The sequence below is a fragment of the Abramis brama genome, assembly GCF_963993115.1.
Source record: "Abramis brama genome assembly, chromosome: 1".
NCBI classification, from domain to species: Eukaryota; Metazoa; Chordata; class Actinopteri; order Cypriniformes; family Leuciscidae; genus Abramis; species Abramis brama.
The window spans coordinates 714,760-735,050 of NC_139963.1; the positions used below are offsets into that span (position 1 = coordinate 714,760).

The window sequence follows — 20,291 nt, forward strand, 5'->3', positions numbered from 1 at the left end:
GTTGAAAATAAAGGCGTTTGTCACCAAGGTCTCCTACATTCTCATAAACTCACCAAGGTCTCCTACATTCTCATAAACTCACCAAGGTCTCCTACATTGCATCCAAAATCATCAGCCTGCCTATTATAGACCTCGGCCACCAAAACAATAAAGCCATCACACGCATGGCCCGGTCTGTCAGCAGAGACCCAGATCATCCCCTCCACAGCCACTTCTGCCCGCTGCCCTCAGGCCGCAGGTACCCCACATAGCAATTTTTCTCTGGCCCAGCTCCGGCCCACACAACCAGCTTCTGCTTGGCCCACATACCGCAATGAATGACGGTCCTAGTGTGGACCAGGTCTGGATTCCAGACAAGGGCCACACATGGGCCATAACTGGGCCAAGTCTCAGCCAAGTTAATTACCCATAACTGGCCCAGAATTGGGCCAGATCAAAATGTAACACTGGAACCAAAACATAACCTTAAGTAAACCATATCAACACCAGTCTTTAAGCAGAAAGCCCAAAACTGAGCCACATCTGAGCATGATCCAATTTTTCTGTGGCCCAGCTCTGGCCCACAAGACTTGGCCCACATACTGCAATGAATGACGGTCCTAGTGTGGACCAGGTCTGGATTCCAGACAAGGGCCACACATGGGCCATAACTGGACCAAGTCTCAGCCAAGTTAATCACCCATAACTGGCCCAGATCAAAATGTAACATTGGAACCAAAACATAACCTTAAGTAAACCATATCAACACCAGTCTTTAAGCAGAAAGGCCAGAACTGAGCCACACCGGAGACTGACACACAGGTGAACTAAACCTGGCAGCCACAATATGGGCCATAACAGATCCATATCTCAGCCACCTGTATGACCATAGCTGGCCTATACGCTGGACCAGATGAGTTCCACGTCAGCCTCAACACCACCATAACCAAGCCACTTACACACCCCTCCCAGATGAATAGTCACAACAGTATTCTGAACAAATATTTAATTGTGTTAAACATCAAAGCATTGGCATCTGACATTTCAGTTGTACAAACAACTCCTCTCCTCAGTTCAGCAATAAATAAATAAAAACAAAAATAAAACAAGTGCCGTTTTTTTGGTTCATGACGTTTCACTTTAAATGTTACCTGATCATCCATGTTTCTGGTCACGGACAAGATTCACTAAACATATAACACTAGAACATGTTTCTAGTCATCAACAAGTTTCACTTCACAAAACACTTGAACGTCCACGTTTATGGCTAGGAACAAGTTGCACTCTTCAAATGACTCTGAAACAGTCATGATTCTGTCACTGAACAAGTTGAACTCTGGACAGAGCTTTTGAACATCCATGCCTAAAGCCTGTTAACCAGTCATATTGTCCTTATGCACTTTTCATCCACCATCTCTGTCTGGGGCCAAATACAGCCATCTTTTAACGGTGGAATCAATGTCTTTCTCTGTGGCATCAGATGTTAGACGGTTACGTCTCACAGCCGCTGAAAAACACAAGCACACATGGTGTATAATTAACTTATGCATCATCAGGTAATGTGGATATTGAATAAAATGCAATATTACAACAAAACCTGAACCCAGATTCAAATTCAAATTCTGACTGTCTACTACAGGTGAGAGATCATTCAAGATCATGTTCATTTTTACTTTTTTTAATTCAGTGTTTGTTTTTGTAATGCAACCATGAGCTTGTATTGAGGCATATACATAAAATGTTCTCTTCCTCCTTCACTTTCATAATCTCTAATATAGTGCATTCATGCTCAACCATGCTGGTTCCAGATTTGTTTTTTCCATTCATGCTTTAAGCATTTAAGGAAAGAGAGAAAGAGAGAAAAAAACATTTGTGAGGTCAATCTCCACAATGAACTTTGATTTGAAGGAATTTTTTTTTTGAAAACTGGACAAAAAGAAAAAAAAGGTAGAAGACTGTGTAGTTAAAAGCTTTATAAAAATAACTGCAATCCCATGAAGCACTACATAATCAAATTAAAAACAGCATGACTGTAGTTTTTCAAAAAGAATTCCACTTTCAAACTATTATTAAAAATAATAATAATAATAATAATAATAAATAAAAAGCAATCTGATGGCTTAGGTAGAACTGACTACAATCAATTAACAAACATGTAGCTCACATAAAGTCTGTCTTTGCAGGTTTACAAAATGGTGTTAAAATTTAATTTCCATTTTAGACTGGAATTTTTACTTCCGGAACCTAACTGTTGCACTGTTACTTAATCTGCTCTCTCCTTTTCCTCTGCCCTTCTTTTCACCCCTCCTCTTCCCATTTCCTCTTTTTGTCCTCCAATGCTCTCTTCTTCTACTCATCTAAAAACTTGAAAATCTATTAAAATAACTTTTTTATATTAAAAGTATAAATGACAATTTATATTTGTAAGGATCCACCCACCAGCCCAAAAGGAATCCAGTGGCCTGGTCGAAGGTTTAATGTATATTTTGTCTTTTACTTGCGTTTCTAAATTTTTCAGGATTTAATTTCATTTTTAGTCTAGCTCCATGTTCAATCTGACCTCTAATTTCAAGTGATCATTTGATTTAGGCAATATTACTAATTAAAAACTGATCACAAAAATCAATTGTATGTTAATTTAGATATTTGATTATTCTGGAAATCCAATACTTTCATATTCATATTCATTATTCGTTCATTAAGGACCTAACATTGCTCAGAAATTCACTCTGTGAACAGTGAACGCACAGACACAAACTTGCCAGTTCTGTAACTTACTCAGAGAATACATGGTGATTGTAATATTTTTTAAATACTCAACTACTCAATGCTCAATACTGTTTATTACTTATTGTCAACTTAATTTAAAGGTTGGCAATGTCAAAATTCAACATATATTACAGTATATGGATCTTCATAAGTAGGGTTGGGTATTGTTAGAAATTTTCCGGTTCCGATTATGGTTCCATTTAAATGAACTATTATAAAGTGCTACCACCAGACCCAGAGATCGGCTGAATGGATTTGAAAACGGTAAAACTCAACTTTTTAACTCTAGGGGAGTTGGAAAATTAGCCTATTTTCAAAAAAAGTGGAGTGTTCCTTTAAGAATGGGTGAAGGGACAGATGAGCAAATGGTCTTTCTCCAAGATCTTCCCGTCAGATTAGAAAGTTTATTGTTTTGTTGGATGTCATGCGTGTTGCGAGAGTTCCTGAGTTTTGGATTCACAAGGAATTGATTTCATAAGGAAATAATTTCACTCCTTACATATTGGGAATAAATAGCAACTTACCGATCACAACATCTCGTATCTGTAGGCGTAGGAAGCTAATCTTTCCATTCAATCCTCTCATGTTAACTTTCCTCGCCAAGGAGTTGGTAAACAGACCATGCATGATTCTCCAAACAGACTCCTGCACATCCGCCCCACCTTTAAGAGCCAGTGTGTTTACCTGAAACCATTTATGTAATTAGTTTTAAGCATTGGTTTAACATTTTAGAACTTCAATCACTAAATACAAAGATTATTATAAATGAAATTTGTCAAAAAATTCTCTCTCTTTAAAAAAAAAAAAAAAAACTATTGTGTGCACTTAAGAAACTTATTGTGTGCTCCCGAGAAACTGTTTAGGTGCTCACACATTACAATTTCTGGCTAATCTACTGTAAACCATTTCCTTTGTGCGTCTCTGCCATTTTACTGTGGGAAAAAGGAGAGCAGAAATGCAAATTAATTAAGGAAGATGGCTTTCATTAAGGCCCCAATGTACTCATGGATAAGTTTTTTGTTCGTTCAGTGTCAAAAAGAAGTTTGAAATGTGCGATCAGCGGTATCCACCTTATTTTTCACCTTAAAACACTTTCACCTTATGCTGAAAACTTTAAACTGTTGAAATCTTATTATGATGTCATTATCAATCACAAACACACTAGTTTGGAAAGAAAATATTTTTACCTTATACAGCATTTGAACAAGCTGGACCTCGAAACATGTTGCGTTTATGCATATATATATATATATATATATATATATAGTCTTACATAATAGAAAGTTTAAAGGCCAGCAGTTTTACAGTATTAAAAATGAAAAACTGTGTCAGTGTTTCATTTCATCAGAAGTACAAGTCTAAAGCCCTCAAAAGCATATTTCTCTAGCAGATGTGTCAGTCTGACCTCATTGGGCTGAACAAAAGATGAGCATCGCCATAGATGACTTAAGCGTCATGTTATGTAAAGGGGAAGCTCATGAGTCAGCCAATGATAAACAATATGTAGCTAGGTTCAGGCTACATATCCAACAAAATCCAAATCTGCACTTTTCACTGTACTAATCTTTTCTTTTTTTTTTCTTTTTTTATGAACCATTAACCCTATACATTTTTATAAACATGCAGAACAATGCAAACAGAGCCACGCTGTGTGCCCCATACAACATTTAGTCATAGTTTTACAAACAATATTATTACAGTGTGACTGACTGTGACATAGACTGTATTGAGGATGCAATGTACTGTATATTTTCGATGCCTACAAATTGTTTAGTTCATTTAAAATACTTATTACTTATTACATTCAAAGTGAAGTAGAATAAAAGAACAAATACCCATTTTTCGAGCATTTACTCTATTTCAACATGACAAATTCCAAAATATTGGTCAAACAATTTTATTTTTATTTTAACATTTAATATACAGTACAGGCCAAAAGTTTAGAAACATTACTATTTTTTATGTTTTTGAAAGAAGTTTCTTCTGCTCATCAAGCCTGCATTTATTTGATCAAAAATACAGAAAAAAAATGAATATTGTGATATATTATTACAATTTAAAATAATTGGTTTTCAATTTATTATACATTAAATTATCATTTATTTCTGTGATGCAAAGCTGAATTTGCAGGATCATTACTCCAGTCTATCACATGATCCTTTAGAAATCATTCTAATATTCTGATTTATTATGAGTGTTGGAAACAGTTCTGCTGCTTAATATTTTTTCATAACCTGTGATACTTTTTTAGGATACTACTGGTCAGTAATTTGGGGTCAGTAATTTTTTTTCTTTCTTTTTTTGAAATAAATCAATACTTTTATTCAGCAAGGATGTTTTAAATTGATAAAAAGTGATAGTAAAGAAGAATTATATTATTAGAAAATATTTTTTTATTTTTGAATAAATGCAGTTCTTTTTAACCTTTTATTCATCAAATAGCCTATATTAGGCCGCAGAACTGTTTCCAACACTCATAATAAATTAGAATATTAGAATGATTTCTAAAGGCTGGATGTCACATGTGACACTGAAGACTGGAGTAATGATCCTGAAAAATCAGCTTTGCATCACAGAAATAAATGATAATTTAAAGTATAATAAATTGAAAACCAATTATTTTAAATTGTAATAATATATCACAATATTATTTATTTATTTTTCTGTATTTTTGATCAAATAAATGCAGGCTTGATGAGCAGAAGAAACTTCTTTCAAAAACATTAAAAATAGTAATGTTTCCAAACTTTTGGCCTATAGGCAACTTACCTAGTTGTACATAAATTAGTTCCAACCACAAATACCATAACATGCAACCCTAACTTGCATCATCTGCCAAAGATGATTACATTTAAGTGACATAAGACAATAACTGACTTTTTGGACATGTTCGTTTATTGTATTTAAAACACCTAACGTTAGATTAAAACTGCGTTTAAACAAGGTCATTGAAGTGCACATTTTAATTAGAACAGTTTACTATAATTTCGATAGCATGTTCATACATCAATGAATCATTAAGTCCGTAAAAGGACTTAAGTAAACTTTAATGATACAAGTTTTTACTTACCAACTCTGCTGTCTTTTTCCCGGTTCAGTGACCGTTTCTGAAGTCTGTGCAAGACTGCAGCACCCGCCCACTTTTTCGGTTCCGGGAGTATTTTCATTCACTTTTCCTCTTTGGAGATTTGCGTTATACATAAACGATAAAACGTTATAAGCCATGAATCATAACAACCAGCTAAAACTTGAATCGCAATGTGTACAATATTCGATCTGAAATTAAAATATTTGAAAATGTGTAAAAAATACAAAAGTACGAGACGAGACTGTTAAAGCCAACTGGGTAAATAAAACTACAATCCCACGAAGCACTGCAAATGATAATTGCGCCTTTTGACCAATTTTGCTCTGATAGGTCAGCTTCGCATTTCCGGGTTTTTGAAATCCTGATTGGCGCGAGTTGGGCTGACTGACACTAATCCACTGATTCATGCGGAAGCTATGTGTTTCTAGAAATATCTGTCATAAATGGCAACACGTTTCTATAATTTCTCAAATTTATTTAATCTCTTTCAATCACATATGTTCAATTTGTGATCATCTTAATATATATTAACCAACTGGTAACAGAGTGATCATAGAGTAACCAGAAATGTGCAACAGCAACACTGGATCCATTGTTGCTGTTGCACATTTTCATACTCTGATAATGTGTGGTGTTGAAATTAAATTATGTTTTATAGTTTCATTTTAATCTGTCTTTAATCTGGATTTGGTATAATATTGAATGCAGGATTTAATCATATAGGCCATCTCATAAAAATGACAGTGGAAAAATTTTAAATTATGAAAAGAAAACTCCACTGGTGTACAGTACATGGCATAAAAAATTGTGGTCTAAGTAGTTATTAAGCAATGTGCAGGAGCTGAAATCAAACAATTACAGTTGATTTTCATAATTCAAATAATTAAATATTTATTGTTGCCTGGATTAACTTTAAAGCATTAGACCCAGGATGTAAACAGGAAGATGAAAATATATTTGTGTATTAAAACATAAAAAATATTTTAAATGGATTTTAAACGTGGGTCAAGATCGGCTATACTTATGTGGCCCACATATCTATATTTGACATCTGGCCCATGTCTTGGGTGCCGTTTTTAACCCAGTGCCATCTCTGCCAAACCCGGGCCATGTTTGGCCCACATGCTGTATGCCAGTTCCGCATGAATGCCAGCTGTGCCAGACACATGCCAAATCTGGGCCAAATTTGTTTACTGAGTAGTACATAAAGTCAAATAAAATGTCCTGAAACTTAATCATGTATTGTTTAAGTGGATAGGGCTACATCAAACTGTAAACTGAATGAGAATATGAAAGCAGTGAATGCAAAACATTGTTTGAAGTCAGTCATATAGATATAATAACAGGATATACTATTCTACAATATAAGATATAATATCATACATCATATAATTGCTTGTCATATATGAGGCATGAATATAATTTTACATATAAACACACATAATTAAATACGCAAAATGAGCTTTATATTATGCATTTTAAAAATATATTTTCAAAATGTATTTCAATATATTTTACAGTGTTTCACATATATGTGAATATATTATCTTTCTGTATGGGAAAACATTGGGATTTTACTCAAAAATATTTGAAAAGTATTTTAAATGTGGCTCAAGATCGGCCATACATATATGGCCCACATATCTATATTTGACATCTGGGCCAAATACTCCATTTGACATCTGGCCCATGTCTTGGGTGCCGTCTTAAATCCAGTGCCATCTCTGCCAAACCCGGGCCATGTTTGGCCCACATGCTGTATGCCAGTGCCGGATGAATGCCAGCTGTGCCAGACACATGCCAAATCTGGGCCAAATTTGTTTGCTGACTGGGACAGGACTTTGAGGTGGAAGCGGGCACGCTTCAGTAAAAGCTTTGACCCTTCTGCCATCGTTGCTCTTAACGGTTTTAAGCGCTAATCCTGCTCCTCACCATCTGCAGATGTGTTGTGTGTGTATTTGTCCATGTTGTTTGTATCTGACAGTGTTTGTGAAAAAGAATTTCCCCCAGGGGACAATAAAGGTCTATCTATCTATCTATCTATCTATCTATCTATCTATCTATCTATCTATCTATCTATCTATCTATCTATCTATCTATCTATCTATCTATCTATCTATCTATCTATCTATCTATCAATCTATCTATCTTGTCTAGCGTTAGAAGCTCATTTGAAACATTGCCGCGGCTCATTTAAGAAAATGACAGCTCCGAAGAGACGCCGCTTTAGGTTGAGGTAGTGCTAACATAAATGGTCCCACACACTACTTTTCTTTGCACGCTTCATCCTGTCGTCTGCCCCGGCTCTAACCTCGAGTGTTTTAGCCTGTAGCCTTTACTTTTCACAAACCTTGTGAGCGCGCGAACCCAACCGCTGTGACCTCGCGCCAAATGTTTTTATTGGTTTATTACTTTACAGTCTATGGTTTATTAAGTACAAACAGGCGAGTTGTGAAAAATTGAGTGTGAGGGATTTGTTCACTTCACACAAAAAGATCTTGGAATGAGATGGCGAAGTGTAGTAGCGTTTAGTCCACTGTCTATAATAGCCTAATTTAGAGATCACTTCTTTTTTTTAACCGACTACCGACAACTTTGATCGGTTAACGTTGATACGGTCAACCATCGGTCAAACGGTCATCGGATAACATCCCTAATCCACACATAAAAAATGTCGATCCTAAGGTGTTTTTTTTTAAACCAGTAATTTTATTTATTTAGCACGAATTTATTTTATTCAGAAAGTACGTTATGCATTAAATTGATTAAACGTGACAGTAAAGGCTTTTACATTGTTACACAAATATATATATTTCATGTAAATGCTGTCCTAATAATTATGATGCTGATTCTCTCTCTCTCTCTCTCTCTCACACACACTCTCTATTTCTCTCTCTCTCTCTCTCTCACACACTCTCTATTTCTCTCTCTCTCTCTCTCTCTCTCTCTCTCTCACACACTCTCTATTTCTCTCTCTCTCTCTCTCTCTCTCTCTCTCTCTCTCTCTCTCTCTCTCTCTCACACACTCTATCTATTTCTATTTCTCTCTCTCTCTCTCTATCTCAATTTCTTTCTTGTAAAGCTTCACTGTCTTCAAGTAAGTATTGTTACTCTATTCTTTATTTTTCTTTCACCTTACTCTATCTCTCACTGTCCAAAACATTTTTAAAAATGTAGTTTTATATATCCTATACTCTGTCCTCAATTCTTTTTGTCTGACCGTGTTTTTATCTTCCTTTCCAGTATAGTATCTGTGAAATGGCTGCTCAGCAAGACAGAGGGAGAGCAGATGATGCTCTTTTCACTGCAGACATGCTTCTTGCTCAAACCAAAGTGAGTATTTTTTTTATTTATTTTTTATTTTTTTGAGACGGTGATCTTACATATTGGTAATAATACTAAAGAGTGGGAATTAGAGTGCAAAATTTGAATGACCTGCTCAAGAGTTGGCTGTATTTCAGTGTTATCATACGATGCTCACTTTCTGTCATGCAAGGCAAAGGAAGCGAAGGGCAAAGCAACATCTGCTAAAGGCAGTAAATGTAATGTCCGATGGGTGGAGAGAGATGCTGAAGGACGTCCACTGCTAAAAAGAAGCAGAAGTGGAGAGACACGAAAACGTGCTTCAGCTACAGGTAGTCCATGTCTTCCAGGATTATTTGTGATTACCCACCCAATCTTTCTTAACTAAGTATAACTGTGCCCATTGTATACAGAATTCAGCTTGCTATTTGTTAGGGAACATAAATATGGTTTTGTGTCACTTTTGAAACATAGACCACCAAACTGTGGGGCTTCCAGTGCACAGCTTTATCCTTTATTTTTTTCCATGGTAAAACTTAAAAGGATTTCTGTTTCTGGTTTTTAATAATTTTCCTTTGAATACTGTATGTTAAACTGTACCATCAGAAACACAACATGGTGGTTGATGTGTTACCTATGTTATTGACTTCACTGTAATGCTAAGCAATTCCAAAGAAATCAGTGGAAGTGGAAGTGAAGCAGTCGGTGTCAGGTTCATGCTGCTTACAGTTCAAGATTATGTCCAGATAATGAGGAAAAAAACTTTTAGAGATTAATGGAATTGTCAGACATGTCAATTAGCCTATTATAGCCATAAGTCACTAATGAACACTGTATTATATGCTTGTAAGACATGAAAATTGTTATCTCGTTCCTTTCTATCTATCTTTTCATTTGTTTCCGTTGTTGGCAGTGAGAGCACTACTCATTTTGAGTCATCTGAGGAGGTTCCCACAGTTACCCAATCAAACTGCTCTCAACACTCATTTGGTAAGATGACACCTGACCTTACTGTAATTAAGCAAGTTAGCTATAAGCGTGAAAGGAATGATTATTTTCTTATTTCTGTCTTTAAGACAGTGAGATGCAGAAACTGCAGGACATTCTGACCTCAGCAGATGTTCAAGGCACCAGCAAGTGTCCTTCTACATCCACATCATGGTGCTTGCGCCAATCTGTAGCCCAAGATGAGTGGCGGAAAGCAAGGACCTATCACATCAACTGCTTGCTGTCCTGCAATGTGGCTCCAGAAAATAACTGCAGCCACTGCACATCTCCTGCCGTCATTCGCTGCAGAGACTGCATGCCCCAAGAGTGGCTGTGTATGGATTGTGACGTACACATACACACAAAACTCACCCTCCATAACAGGGAGTCCTGCATTTTGGGAATTTACAAGCCCATTGAGCCAACAGTGTGCTGTGTACAAAAAGAGGGCAAATATTCACTGGTCAATCAAGGTAGTGTTCTGAACCTTTTTGGCAAAGTGATTAAAGTTTTATTATCTTAATTGGAAATATTTTTTATGCTTTCTCACTAATTATTTAACTTCTCTTTTCAGTATGTTTATTGCCTACAGTGAGACCTGTCCAGTTATGTACTTGCGACCCTTCAAACGTCACACAATCATTTTGGTTTGCATAAATGGTATGAATTATGGTTTATATTTGTATTTATTCTTGTCCCTTTGTGTGTTACAATGTTCTACTTTTTGATTTTAGGTCGGTATGATTTGCACTTGCCAAACTTGCTGTGCAGATTATGTCTGGCACATTGGACACCTGACATGAGCGACCTAATCAGCAGTGGGTATTGGCCGGCATCTGTGAATGCTGACACGCTGTTTTCCATAGATGTCTTCAGCTCATTTGAAGAAATGAAAACTGTTGCACCAGGTTTATCGAGACAAGGTTTTTTGCGGATGTTGGAGAGGAGGACCTGTCTCTTTGGAAGGGTGAGATCAGTGTAGATCAAAGTTGCATCAAGTAGAGATGAGAGAATATTAGTGTAGCTATTTCATTTTACTCTTTACTAATCGAATGTACAGGCTGGGAAAATACATGGAGACGTATTCCAAAGAAGCTTCATGGAATACACATTCTGCCAGTACCAGTGTGAGAAAATGGCCAGTGTAGAGCACTTCACCTGCCCGGCATGTACACCCAACATGCTTGCTCTTTGTGCAGATGGCAACAGAAAAGTGTACCGATTTCGGCAGTCAAAAGGGTTAGTTGTTTTAAACTTGTAGTTGTTTTACTTAATGTAAAATTAACAGAACATATAATGTCTGACACTGAACATATATTTTTTCTTATTCTATCAAGATCAGAGGAACCCTATTTTGATGGCACCTTCATTGCCAAGGACACTGATGTACACCATTTTGTCGATGAGATCAGAAGTAAAATCAAAAGTGTTAGTAAAATAAGTTGTTTTTTTGCACCTTTGATTTATATCCAAAATTTGCAATGTATGATTGTTTTATTAAATAGATAATTTATCCCTAGTTGGTGTAAGCTTATATAATACACTTAGTTTGTTACTAGCACTTTGAGCATGGTGCACTCTTACAAACAATCTTGTGTTGAGGTTTAAATTAGATAATGGTAAGTGTGGTGGCATCCAAAGTGGCTAGTTTAGTCATTCATTATGTAATAGCAGATCTCTGCAAGAGATAGTGACTCTGCATGCAGTTTGTCACCCTGCCTTTCAACTAGTTTGTGTAGCTAGAGTAGAGAAAGTAGAAGATGCATTTTCTGAAGCTCCTCTTTAGTAGTAGTTTGAAAGTAAACCTTTATTGTCACCGATCATTACAAAGATGCCCGTTGGTGTGATGTAACCTGACTCATCCTGATGGATGAAGTAACTAGTTAGAAAAAATAGCAACTTTCAGTTTAAACCAGAATTATTGCGTCATGCAGACTGCCGGCAAAGGGATCTGTGGAGCCAGTCAGTGGTCTGCTGCACGCCAAACGGCCAGAAGGGCAAGCAAACTGGATGAAGAGGGCCTTGAGGTGGTTGTTTGCAGACATGGAGTGCTACTCAAGGCTCTTAACATGTACAGGGGGGAAATATTTGCTTATCCGCTGTACCTGCAGAAGGAGCTCCAAGCAGCCACAAACGGACAGTTCTATTGCACAGATATTGCTTGCAAGTATTGGCCTTACCTCGAGAAGTTGGCAGTCTCCATGTTGGACCTCAGACCTTTACTGCAGATGAGACCATTCCTTTCTGTCATGCATGCCAAGGCTCATTCAACCAAGTGTGAGGTACTGCATATTCTTTATCATACCATTTTAAAATATTTTTTTTTTGTATTACTTATATAATACACTGTATATGACTATAATTTAAGTGCCATGCTGATTTGTAAGATAATCTGGAGTGGCAAAAATCAGGAAGGTGCTGGCACAACTGCAGGGGAGGAGGTCGAAATGGTCAACAGCTACTTGTCTCGTTGTGCCCTCACAACTAAGTACATGACAACATCTGGTAATTATTGCTCATTTATATTATTTTAGGAAACCTGTCTTTTATGTATTTTTATTCTAACTGTCTAATACTTTGTACTGAGATTACAAATATTGTATAATATAGCAAATATACAGCTGTAAATATTCTAATATACAGTAGGCTACATTAATAAAACTGCATTACATCTCTCTTAAATTAAAAATCAATTGTCAATGCGTGAATGAACTGCAATACCATGAGCATTAATGGGACTTTCCTCCATCACATCATTTTGTTGTTTAAAGCCAGGAATGATATGCTGCTATTGGGTGGAACCGACGGAAGTGGGAAGGCCTTCATCTTGCACTATCCAGCAGATACATCAAGGTATTATGTTATGTCTGAGTTATGTATACAACGCTTTTCTCAATTTTCCTCACTTTTTAAGATTGCAAAGTCAAAAATCTTTCTTTTTTTTACACCAGACTTTGAAAAAGGCTGAGGCTGAGTCTCAGAAACTGGAGGATTTGAGCAGTGAACTGGGGTGTCCTGAGAACATCGTGCATCAGTGGGTACATGATGTCAGACAATGGGCTACTGACGGTACAGTATTTTATGGACATTCTTCAACAACATGTAGTTTACTAATACTGCAGTTGTATAAGTGAGAATCTTTGCCATGCATAAGGATTAAGTAAGGGGGCGTTGTCCTGTTTTTGTTTGATATAAACTTGTGGGCTTGTAAAACTCTTTTGACACTGTTAACAGTGATTTGGGGCTCTAAATAAACTTGAACTTCCAAGACATCATAATAATTTACTTGTATTATTGTTGTTGCTTTAAGATTCTGTAGGTACCAGATGTGATGACCAACATAACCTTCAGAAATCAATTGAACAAATGTTTCTTGGTGTTCATCAAAAAAAAGCCAGTCTTTATAATCACACTGGTATGTTGAAAACTCATCTAATATTTGTGTCTTTTTTATTACTTGCAGATGTCTAATTGCAGTGGATTGTTTTGGTATTATAGTGTTTTTAGGTCCTTAATTTTAAAATGTCTTCCTTTTAATTTTACAGATATTAGGCCTATTATGCCTTTTAATAACTTTCTGATATCTGTATACACATGCTTGTGCATCATGTTTTCTGTGTTTTTAAAATTTTATAGACAGCAACAAAATTCGGCACTTGCGTCGAAGAAAATTGTGGGAAGAGAAGAGAAAACTCCTGCAAACAATCAAGCTCTACAATGAGCAGGTGCCAGATGAGGAGCGCATCGTTGAGGAGAAGGTGGAGAGCGGTTTCTCCGTGGGGGGAGACAGTCTAATATGGCCGTGGGAAGTGCACAGCAGTGGGAAGTAGCAGTTTCTCTCTAAGGTGTGTGTGTGTAAACTAATGATATGTTGTATATGCTACTGTAAACATATGCCACATTTTATCTGATTACATTTCTATTACATTTTTGCACTCTGCACCAGTATATGGGATGTTCATACACTACTTGGGTTTTGCCTGCTGCTGTTTAGACTGTACAGGTCAAATTTTAATCGAAGGGATGTTATTTGTGTGACTTCAGAATCCAGCAACATCCTCACCAAGAAGAAGATTTTTGATGTGTACATGTCAAAAGTGCGGCTTCAAGAGGAAAAGATCATTGTGATGAGGGAGATGAGACAGCACTGCACCTATCTCAGAGAGCTGGCTGGAAACATTAGGACAGTGATATCAGAAATCTGGCAGAAACAGTGGTAAGATGCTAACTTTTATTACATTCTTGCTGTAATGCTTTTGGGCATCCTATAAAACCCCACTCATTTTGAGATCCTCAAGTGTTACATTATGGATTCCTTGTGGCTGGATCTAAATGGTCTGTAGTTCTTTAGTAAAGTCAGTTAATGAATAGCTCAACAACAATGGAAGTATTGTCATGCCTCGCTTTTAATTTTTCCTTCTAGGCAGTTTAAGTGAAGAGGGTCATCACGGGCTCCTGTGTCTTCTTCAGAAAAGGCTTGCAGATGTAGAGGAGAAGTTCCAAGTCGTTTGCTCAAGTTACAGCCTGGCTTTAGGACCAAATGCTGCTTCTCTGCTGGAGGATGGGCCCGAGGAGATACCAGAGGACCATGAAGAAGTTGATTTTGAGAGTTCAGATGACAGTGATTTTGAGGCAGTGTAAATGAGTGCTTCTTAACTGGTCGGATGCATTTAGACTGCGTGCGTGTCAATTATGACTGGACTGCAGGTGTGTTTCAAGGAAAACAAAAAAACTTTTTGAAGTGTTATGGATGTCTTATACAGTGCTTTTATTTTGGACTATTGTTACCTCAGTTCACAAACAGCAGGTCGGTTTTTAAGTTTCACCTCTGATGTTTCATGGACTATTTCTACAGTCAAGTGTGGTGCTAGAGTTTGCGAATGACAACAGCCTCTTGCAGTGGTGACTTTCCCAAGCTTTGCCCATCTCATCTTGTCAACATAATGACCTTTACTGTACAAACATGTTACACTTACATTAATGTAATAGTTTGATTGTTTTATTCACAGTGATTGTGGATACTTTTGGAATGAACCATTTACTGTACATGTCACTACATTAAATACTTTACAGAAATGACTGATCAATACCCATAGTTGAGTCTTAAGTGTAGTATTCCCTGTTGTTATTGCTGCTGTTATCTTGCCAAGAAAAGGAACTAATTTACCATGGCATTACTTGAGGTAACTATAAACATATGTTGTACATGCATGCAAACTAGTTCATGCTGAGCTGTTGTTTTGATTTGTCTTCTTGAAAATAAGATGTTAAATTACTGATTTTTCATTTTCATCTTAACATTGTATGCCAGTTGTTCACAGGGTATATTACACAGGGTGTGTAATCGCACAAAATAACATTTTCACATGCTAATTGTCAAGTAGGTATATAGTTATGTGTTGTATTAACTAGTAAATACTAAATTATAGCCATAAATAAGATAAGTTTTTCATTATCCTGCTGAATAACTTTGCTCTGGATACAAGAATTAACACTAGACAACTGGTGTTGTAAATATCAGCTTACAATTATAGGCTATTTTCTTTAATTCATGTCTACCATTTTATACATATATGTATGTATGAATGTCCTTGTGCTCTTTGTATCACATATCACTTTGTTCTTTAGGCCTACATAAAAAATAAAAAAAGTGCTAATGTAAATATTGTTATTTTTATCATTATTTTCTGTATAAAAACATAAGTTGAAAATATTTAGCATAAAGAAACCGAATAGAATAGGTTCATTGGAGACTCTAAAATTGCCCTAGGTGTGAATGGGAGTGTGAGTGGTTGTGTGATGGACTGGCGACCAGTCCAGAGTGTACCCTGCCTCTCCAAAATGTCAGCGAAAACGCCCCTAGCATCTAGTGCCTGGATTTCAACATGAAAACACAAATTTTAATAAAGGATGACATATTTTTAAATTATTTGATGGCAATATCAGTTCTTCATATTTCTTTGCCTAACACATTTTTTTTTATTTTTTTTTACTTCCGTTTCTGTGGTCAGGCTACGCGCCTGCGCCATTACGGTTACCTTAGCAACTAGTATGAATCTCCCAAACAAGCAATTTTGGCTAATAATAATAACCATTAGACGATGTTTTTGGGCTGAATTAATACAACACGTATTGTGCTTTTGCAGTAGCATGTCTGTTAGGAAGTTACTTTATACTATAGTTCTTTTTGAAACCCCACTTACTCACAACCCTAGTTTGCCAACCAGAAGAACTACATATTTAACGGGCTGTCTATCACGTTGTAATCTGCTGCAGCAGGGAATTGTAGTTTTGTTTTTGTAAATTACTAAAACATGTAAATGGATGTCTGGACTATAAAACTGAGAGTGCACTCATGGGTATGGGTGGATGTGAAACACAGTAGTTTGGTCAAAATTTTAAATTATAAATAATAACTAGGTGAGATTCAGTTTTTACAATTTTTGGTGATGTCCCCTATTGGTGATCGCACCAAACGGTAGCCCTCATGATGGAAGAGTTCAAGAGCTTTATATAACAGTTGGTTTCATCATTGTAGCCCATTCAGTTGCTGAATTATAAGACTCACAACATGCATCAATGTCAAAGTTCAGAGGTCAATATTTCAAAGCAGGAGCCAGGTACAGCCTTCAGATTGCAATGCTGTTACTCGGCTGATCAACACCTTTCCAGTGATGTGTTTGGTTTAATCATAATAATGAAATACGACAAAATAAAAAAATTCACTCGGCCCACTCAGCCCTTGTGTCATGCATGCATTTCAAAGACACATGAAGTGGTCTAATGTATAAATGTTAATTAAAATGTATTTGTTGGACACAGTAGCCAAATTCATTAATGAAATGTTTATTTTGACTTATCTGAATCACAGATGTCACTGTGGGCCTCTTGGAACGTTTCTTTTACGCAAACCCTAACCTAATAAAAAAGTGTTTCAGAGTGACCTGATTTAATATGAATTAAAATACAGAGGTGAGTTACATTAAAAATCATTACAGATATCCAGTGTCCATCCTCCCATCCCATACTTTTATAGTTCATAATTAAGTGTTTTTATTCTGTGGTCATACGGCTAAGTGGCTACATAGACATTTGTCATCTAATTTACCTTACATATGTAATTTTATTACACTTCCCATTGCAAGAGCAATACAGTAATTAGATTTACTAATTACTTTTGTGTTACTTTGAAATCTCACACCAGCCTATACCACAAGCAGAGCAAGATACCAAATCATGAGGTCTGATTCAAGGTGTTTCACAAAAAAACATATTAAAACATGGTCCTTGATCAAAAGACACCTCAGCTCTCATGATATCTTTCAAAAGTCCAGTGCTCATGTAACTGAAGTAAAGATAATTTGATTACAATAGTAACTGTAATGTGATTTCTAAGATTATAAATGTAATCCTGTACATTACCTGGTTAAAGAAAGACATCTGTTTGCATCTTAGTAAAAGTAATCTATACACTGTTGGTAATAACAGTGCCATCTGAAGAGGAAGGGGAATCCAGGGACAGCTCCATCCAGGACAAAGTCAAGTCACAAACTGTATGTCATAATGACACGACACATACAATGCTTTATGAGGTCACTGACACACTTTTAAAACCATTTTTATTGAACAAAACTTCACAATGTGATTGGTAGGACTTGCAACAGTTCACATTATTTTTAATTATGGTACGATTACTCAACACATTATGTAATGTAGTTTTACATATATTTAAAACTTTTATTTGTTATTTCCCAAATTTGTCAATCTTTATGTAAAAAGGCTTTGTATAGTTGTATAACAGGTTGCCATTTAGAATCATGGTATGCAAAGGCATTTCCATTGTTTGACAGATGAAATGTGTAGGCAAAATATGTGATCAATTAATTAGTGTGTATGATTGATGTTTCAATAGCCCAACACTGACAGGACATCATGTGTTATTCATAGGAGAGACAGTATGGTTTCTACAGTATATAGAGAAAAGTTAAGGATCAAAAGCTACGAATGTTTTTTAAAAATTTTTTTATATAAAACTATTCTCTGAATAAATTCCCATTTATATTTTATGTTGTCTTGGATGCTCATATAATTGTAGCAACAATGACATCTGCTTTTCACATTAAGTGTATCATGAGGGTGTCGAACACATCGTCTTTGTCCTTAGGGAGGCAGCTCTGGTTAATTATTCCCCACGGGGTAATTTTCCAGCGCCCGTGTGGCTGGGGTACCCCCCAGTTCAGCGTGAACTTCCCGTGACTTTACAGCCTCGTGACATTCCAACGCACACACACAAACACACTCTGGACTTTGAAACAGATATCCCCCCACATAACAAGCCACTAAATGTTGATATGTATTCCTGTGTTTCTCAAGTGTCGTCACTTGCCATAACGGAAACACTGACAATTTTATTGTGTGTTTAATCAAACTTTATTTGTGTGTAATTATGCATATAATAATAATAATAATACATTTTATTTATAGGCGCCTTACATGACACTCAAGGACACCTTACAAACACAATAAAACAATCAACAATAATCAAATACTCATTATTAAAACCTTGGATACCAGTATTAAAATGTAAAAAATTCACAAAAAAGCCTGCCGGAAAAGATGGGTCTTAAGGCGAGATTTAAAAACATGAAGACTTTCACTGTTTCGCACATCCTGTGGCAGCAGGTTCCATAAATAAGGAGCTGCATGACTAAAAGCTCGGGACCCCATAGAAGTAGTGCGAGTTCTAGGGAGAACAAGTGTGAGTGTAGAAGACGATCTTAAAGTCCGAGAGGGAGTATAAATATGAAGAAGGTCTAATAAGTATGAAGGGGCAAGGTTATTGAGTGCTTTGTAAGTAAGAAGAAGAATTTTAAAATTAGTACGATATTTTACTGGGAGCCAGTGCAAGTGTTGTAGTACGGGAGTAATGTGTTCAGCTAGGGGAGTTCTGCTGATGATTCGGGCAGCCGAGTTCTGTACTAGTTGGAGTTTGTTGAGTACCTTTGAAGGCAATCCAAAAAAAGACTGTTGCAAAAATCAATACGGGACGTAACTAGAGCATGGACTAGAATTGCCGTGCTCTTTACTGAGAGAGCCGGACGAAGTCGATTGATATTGCGTACATGAAAATAAGCAGAGCGAATGACACTGTTTATATGTGCTTCAAATGAGAGAGTACTGTCCAAAATGACCCCCAGACTTTTAACTTGATTAGATATAGAGACTGGTAAATTGTCAATTTTCACAGATGAACATGTAGATTTTGACAAATTGTTTTTTAAGCCAACTAGAAGAATTTCTGTTTTACTGGTGTTAAGTTTAAGAAAATTTGAAGTAAACCATTCTTTAATCTCTGCCAAACAATCTGAGAGGACAGATGGAGGAAAATTAGCGGAAGGTTTAGAGGACAGATAAAGTTGGGTGTCGTCAGCATATAGGTGGAATTGAATGCCAAACTTCCTAAAAATATTACCAAGGGGTAAAAGATTAATGATAAATAAAAGAGGACCCAATACTGAGCCCTGCGGGACACCTGTATTGACATATGAAGTCTTTGAGCAGAACTGCTTCAACTGTACAAATTGAGTACGGCCCGTAAAGTATGATTGAAACCAAGTCAAAGGGGTACCAATAATTCCAATAGACTCCAATCTGTGCAACATAATGCTGTGCGATATAGTATCAAATGCTGCACTTAGATCAAGCAGAATTAGTATAGATAAAAGTCCAGAGTCAGCAGCTAACAATAAGTCATTGGAGATCTTAACTAGTGCAGTCTCAACACTATGGTAAGGACGAAACCCAGATTGAAATTGCTCGTACAGACCATTATGAGACAGATGGTTCTGGACTTGAGCTGCAACACACCTTTCCAAAATTTTAGAAAGGAAAGGAAGAGTTGAGATGGGACGAAAATTATTTAAGTTACTTGAATCAGCCCCCGGTTTTTTAAGTAAAGGAATTATCACAGCAGTTTTCAATTGAGATGGAACAGTTCCAGAAGTAAGTGAAGAGTGTATGATTTCCGTAATTAAAGAAGATAGAGAAGACAAGCAGGCTTTAACCAAGTACGTTGGAATAGGGTCCAACTGACATGTGGTAGATTTACTCTTATTAATAGTATTGATTACTTCCTCGATGGTTGGAAGTTCAAAAGAGGAAAGCA

The 20,291-nt window shown here is 36.5% G+C and overlaps 1 protein-coding gene and 1 long non-coding RNA gene across 4 annotated transcripts; one reads left to right on the plus strand and one right to left on the minus strand.

The window, feature by feature from the left end:
* Positions 1–567: 567 nt before the first annotated feature.
* LOC311091397 lies at positions 568–5,914 on the minus strand. The gene is made up of 3 exons (XR_014608063.1): positions 5,819–5,914; positions 3,273–3,432; positions 568–1,486 (listed from the first exon to the last, which is right to left on the minus strand). It is a non-coding gene; the product is annotated as an uncharacterized lncRNA (long non-coding RNA).
* A 4,135-nt stretch (positions 5,915–10,049) lies between these two features.
* LOC311091114 (uncharacterized protein) lies at positions 10,050–15,343 on the plus strand. 3 transcript variants are annotated; one of them, XM_084126877.1, is made up of 14 exons: positions 10,050–10,129; positions 10,216–10,599; positions 10,701–10,786; positions 10,861–11,093; positions 11,187–11,365; positions 11,464–11,554; positions 12,061–12,408; positions 12,514–12,631; positions 12,898–12,979; positions 13,078–13,195; positions 13,437–13,541; positions 13,763–13,971; positions 14,171–14,342; positions 14,550–15,343. In XM_084126877.1, the coding sequence occupies exons 3-10, from the start codon at positions 10,702–10,704 to the stop codon at positions 13,082–13,084; spliced, it is 1,143 nt and encodes a 380-aa protein (XP_083983003.1). In that variant the 5' UTR covers positions 10,050–10,129; positions 10,216–10,599; position 10,701; the 3' UTR covers positions 13,085–13,195; positions 13,437–13,541; positions 13,763–13,971; positions 14,171–14,342; positions 14,550–15,343. The 3 variants fall into 3 exon arrangements, with proteins under 3 accessions (XP_083983003.1, XP_083983004.1, XP_083983005.1); XM_084126878.1 differs by having other exon boundaries at positions 10,898–11,093; XM_084126879.1 differs by lacking the exons at positions 12,898–12,979; positions 13,078–13,195; positions 13,437–13,541; ... (1 more) ...; positions 14,171–14,342; positions 14,550–15,343 and having other exon boundaries at positions 12,495–12,631.
* The last annotated feature ends 4,948 nt before the right edge of the window (positions 15,344–20,291 follow it).

Coding starts and splice junctions, on each gene's coding strand:
- LOC311091114 (XM_084126877.1), top strand. CDS start 10,702: ATGTTTATTGCCTACAGTGAGACCTGTCCAGTTATGTACTTGCGACCC. Junction 11,366..11,463: donor CGATTTCGGCAGTCAAAAGG/GTTAGTTGTTTT, acceptor TATTCTATCAAG/ATCAGAGGAACCCTATTTTG. Junction 11,555..12,060: donor TCAGAAGTAAAATCAAAAGT/GTTAGTAAAATA, acceptor TGCGTCATGCAG/ACTGCCGGCAAAGGGATCTG.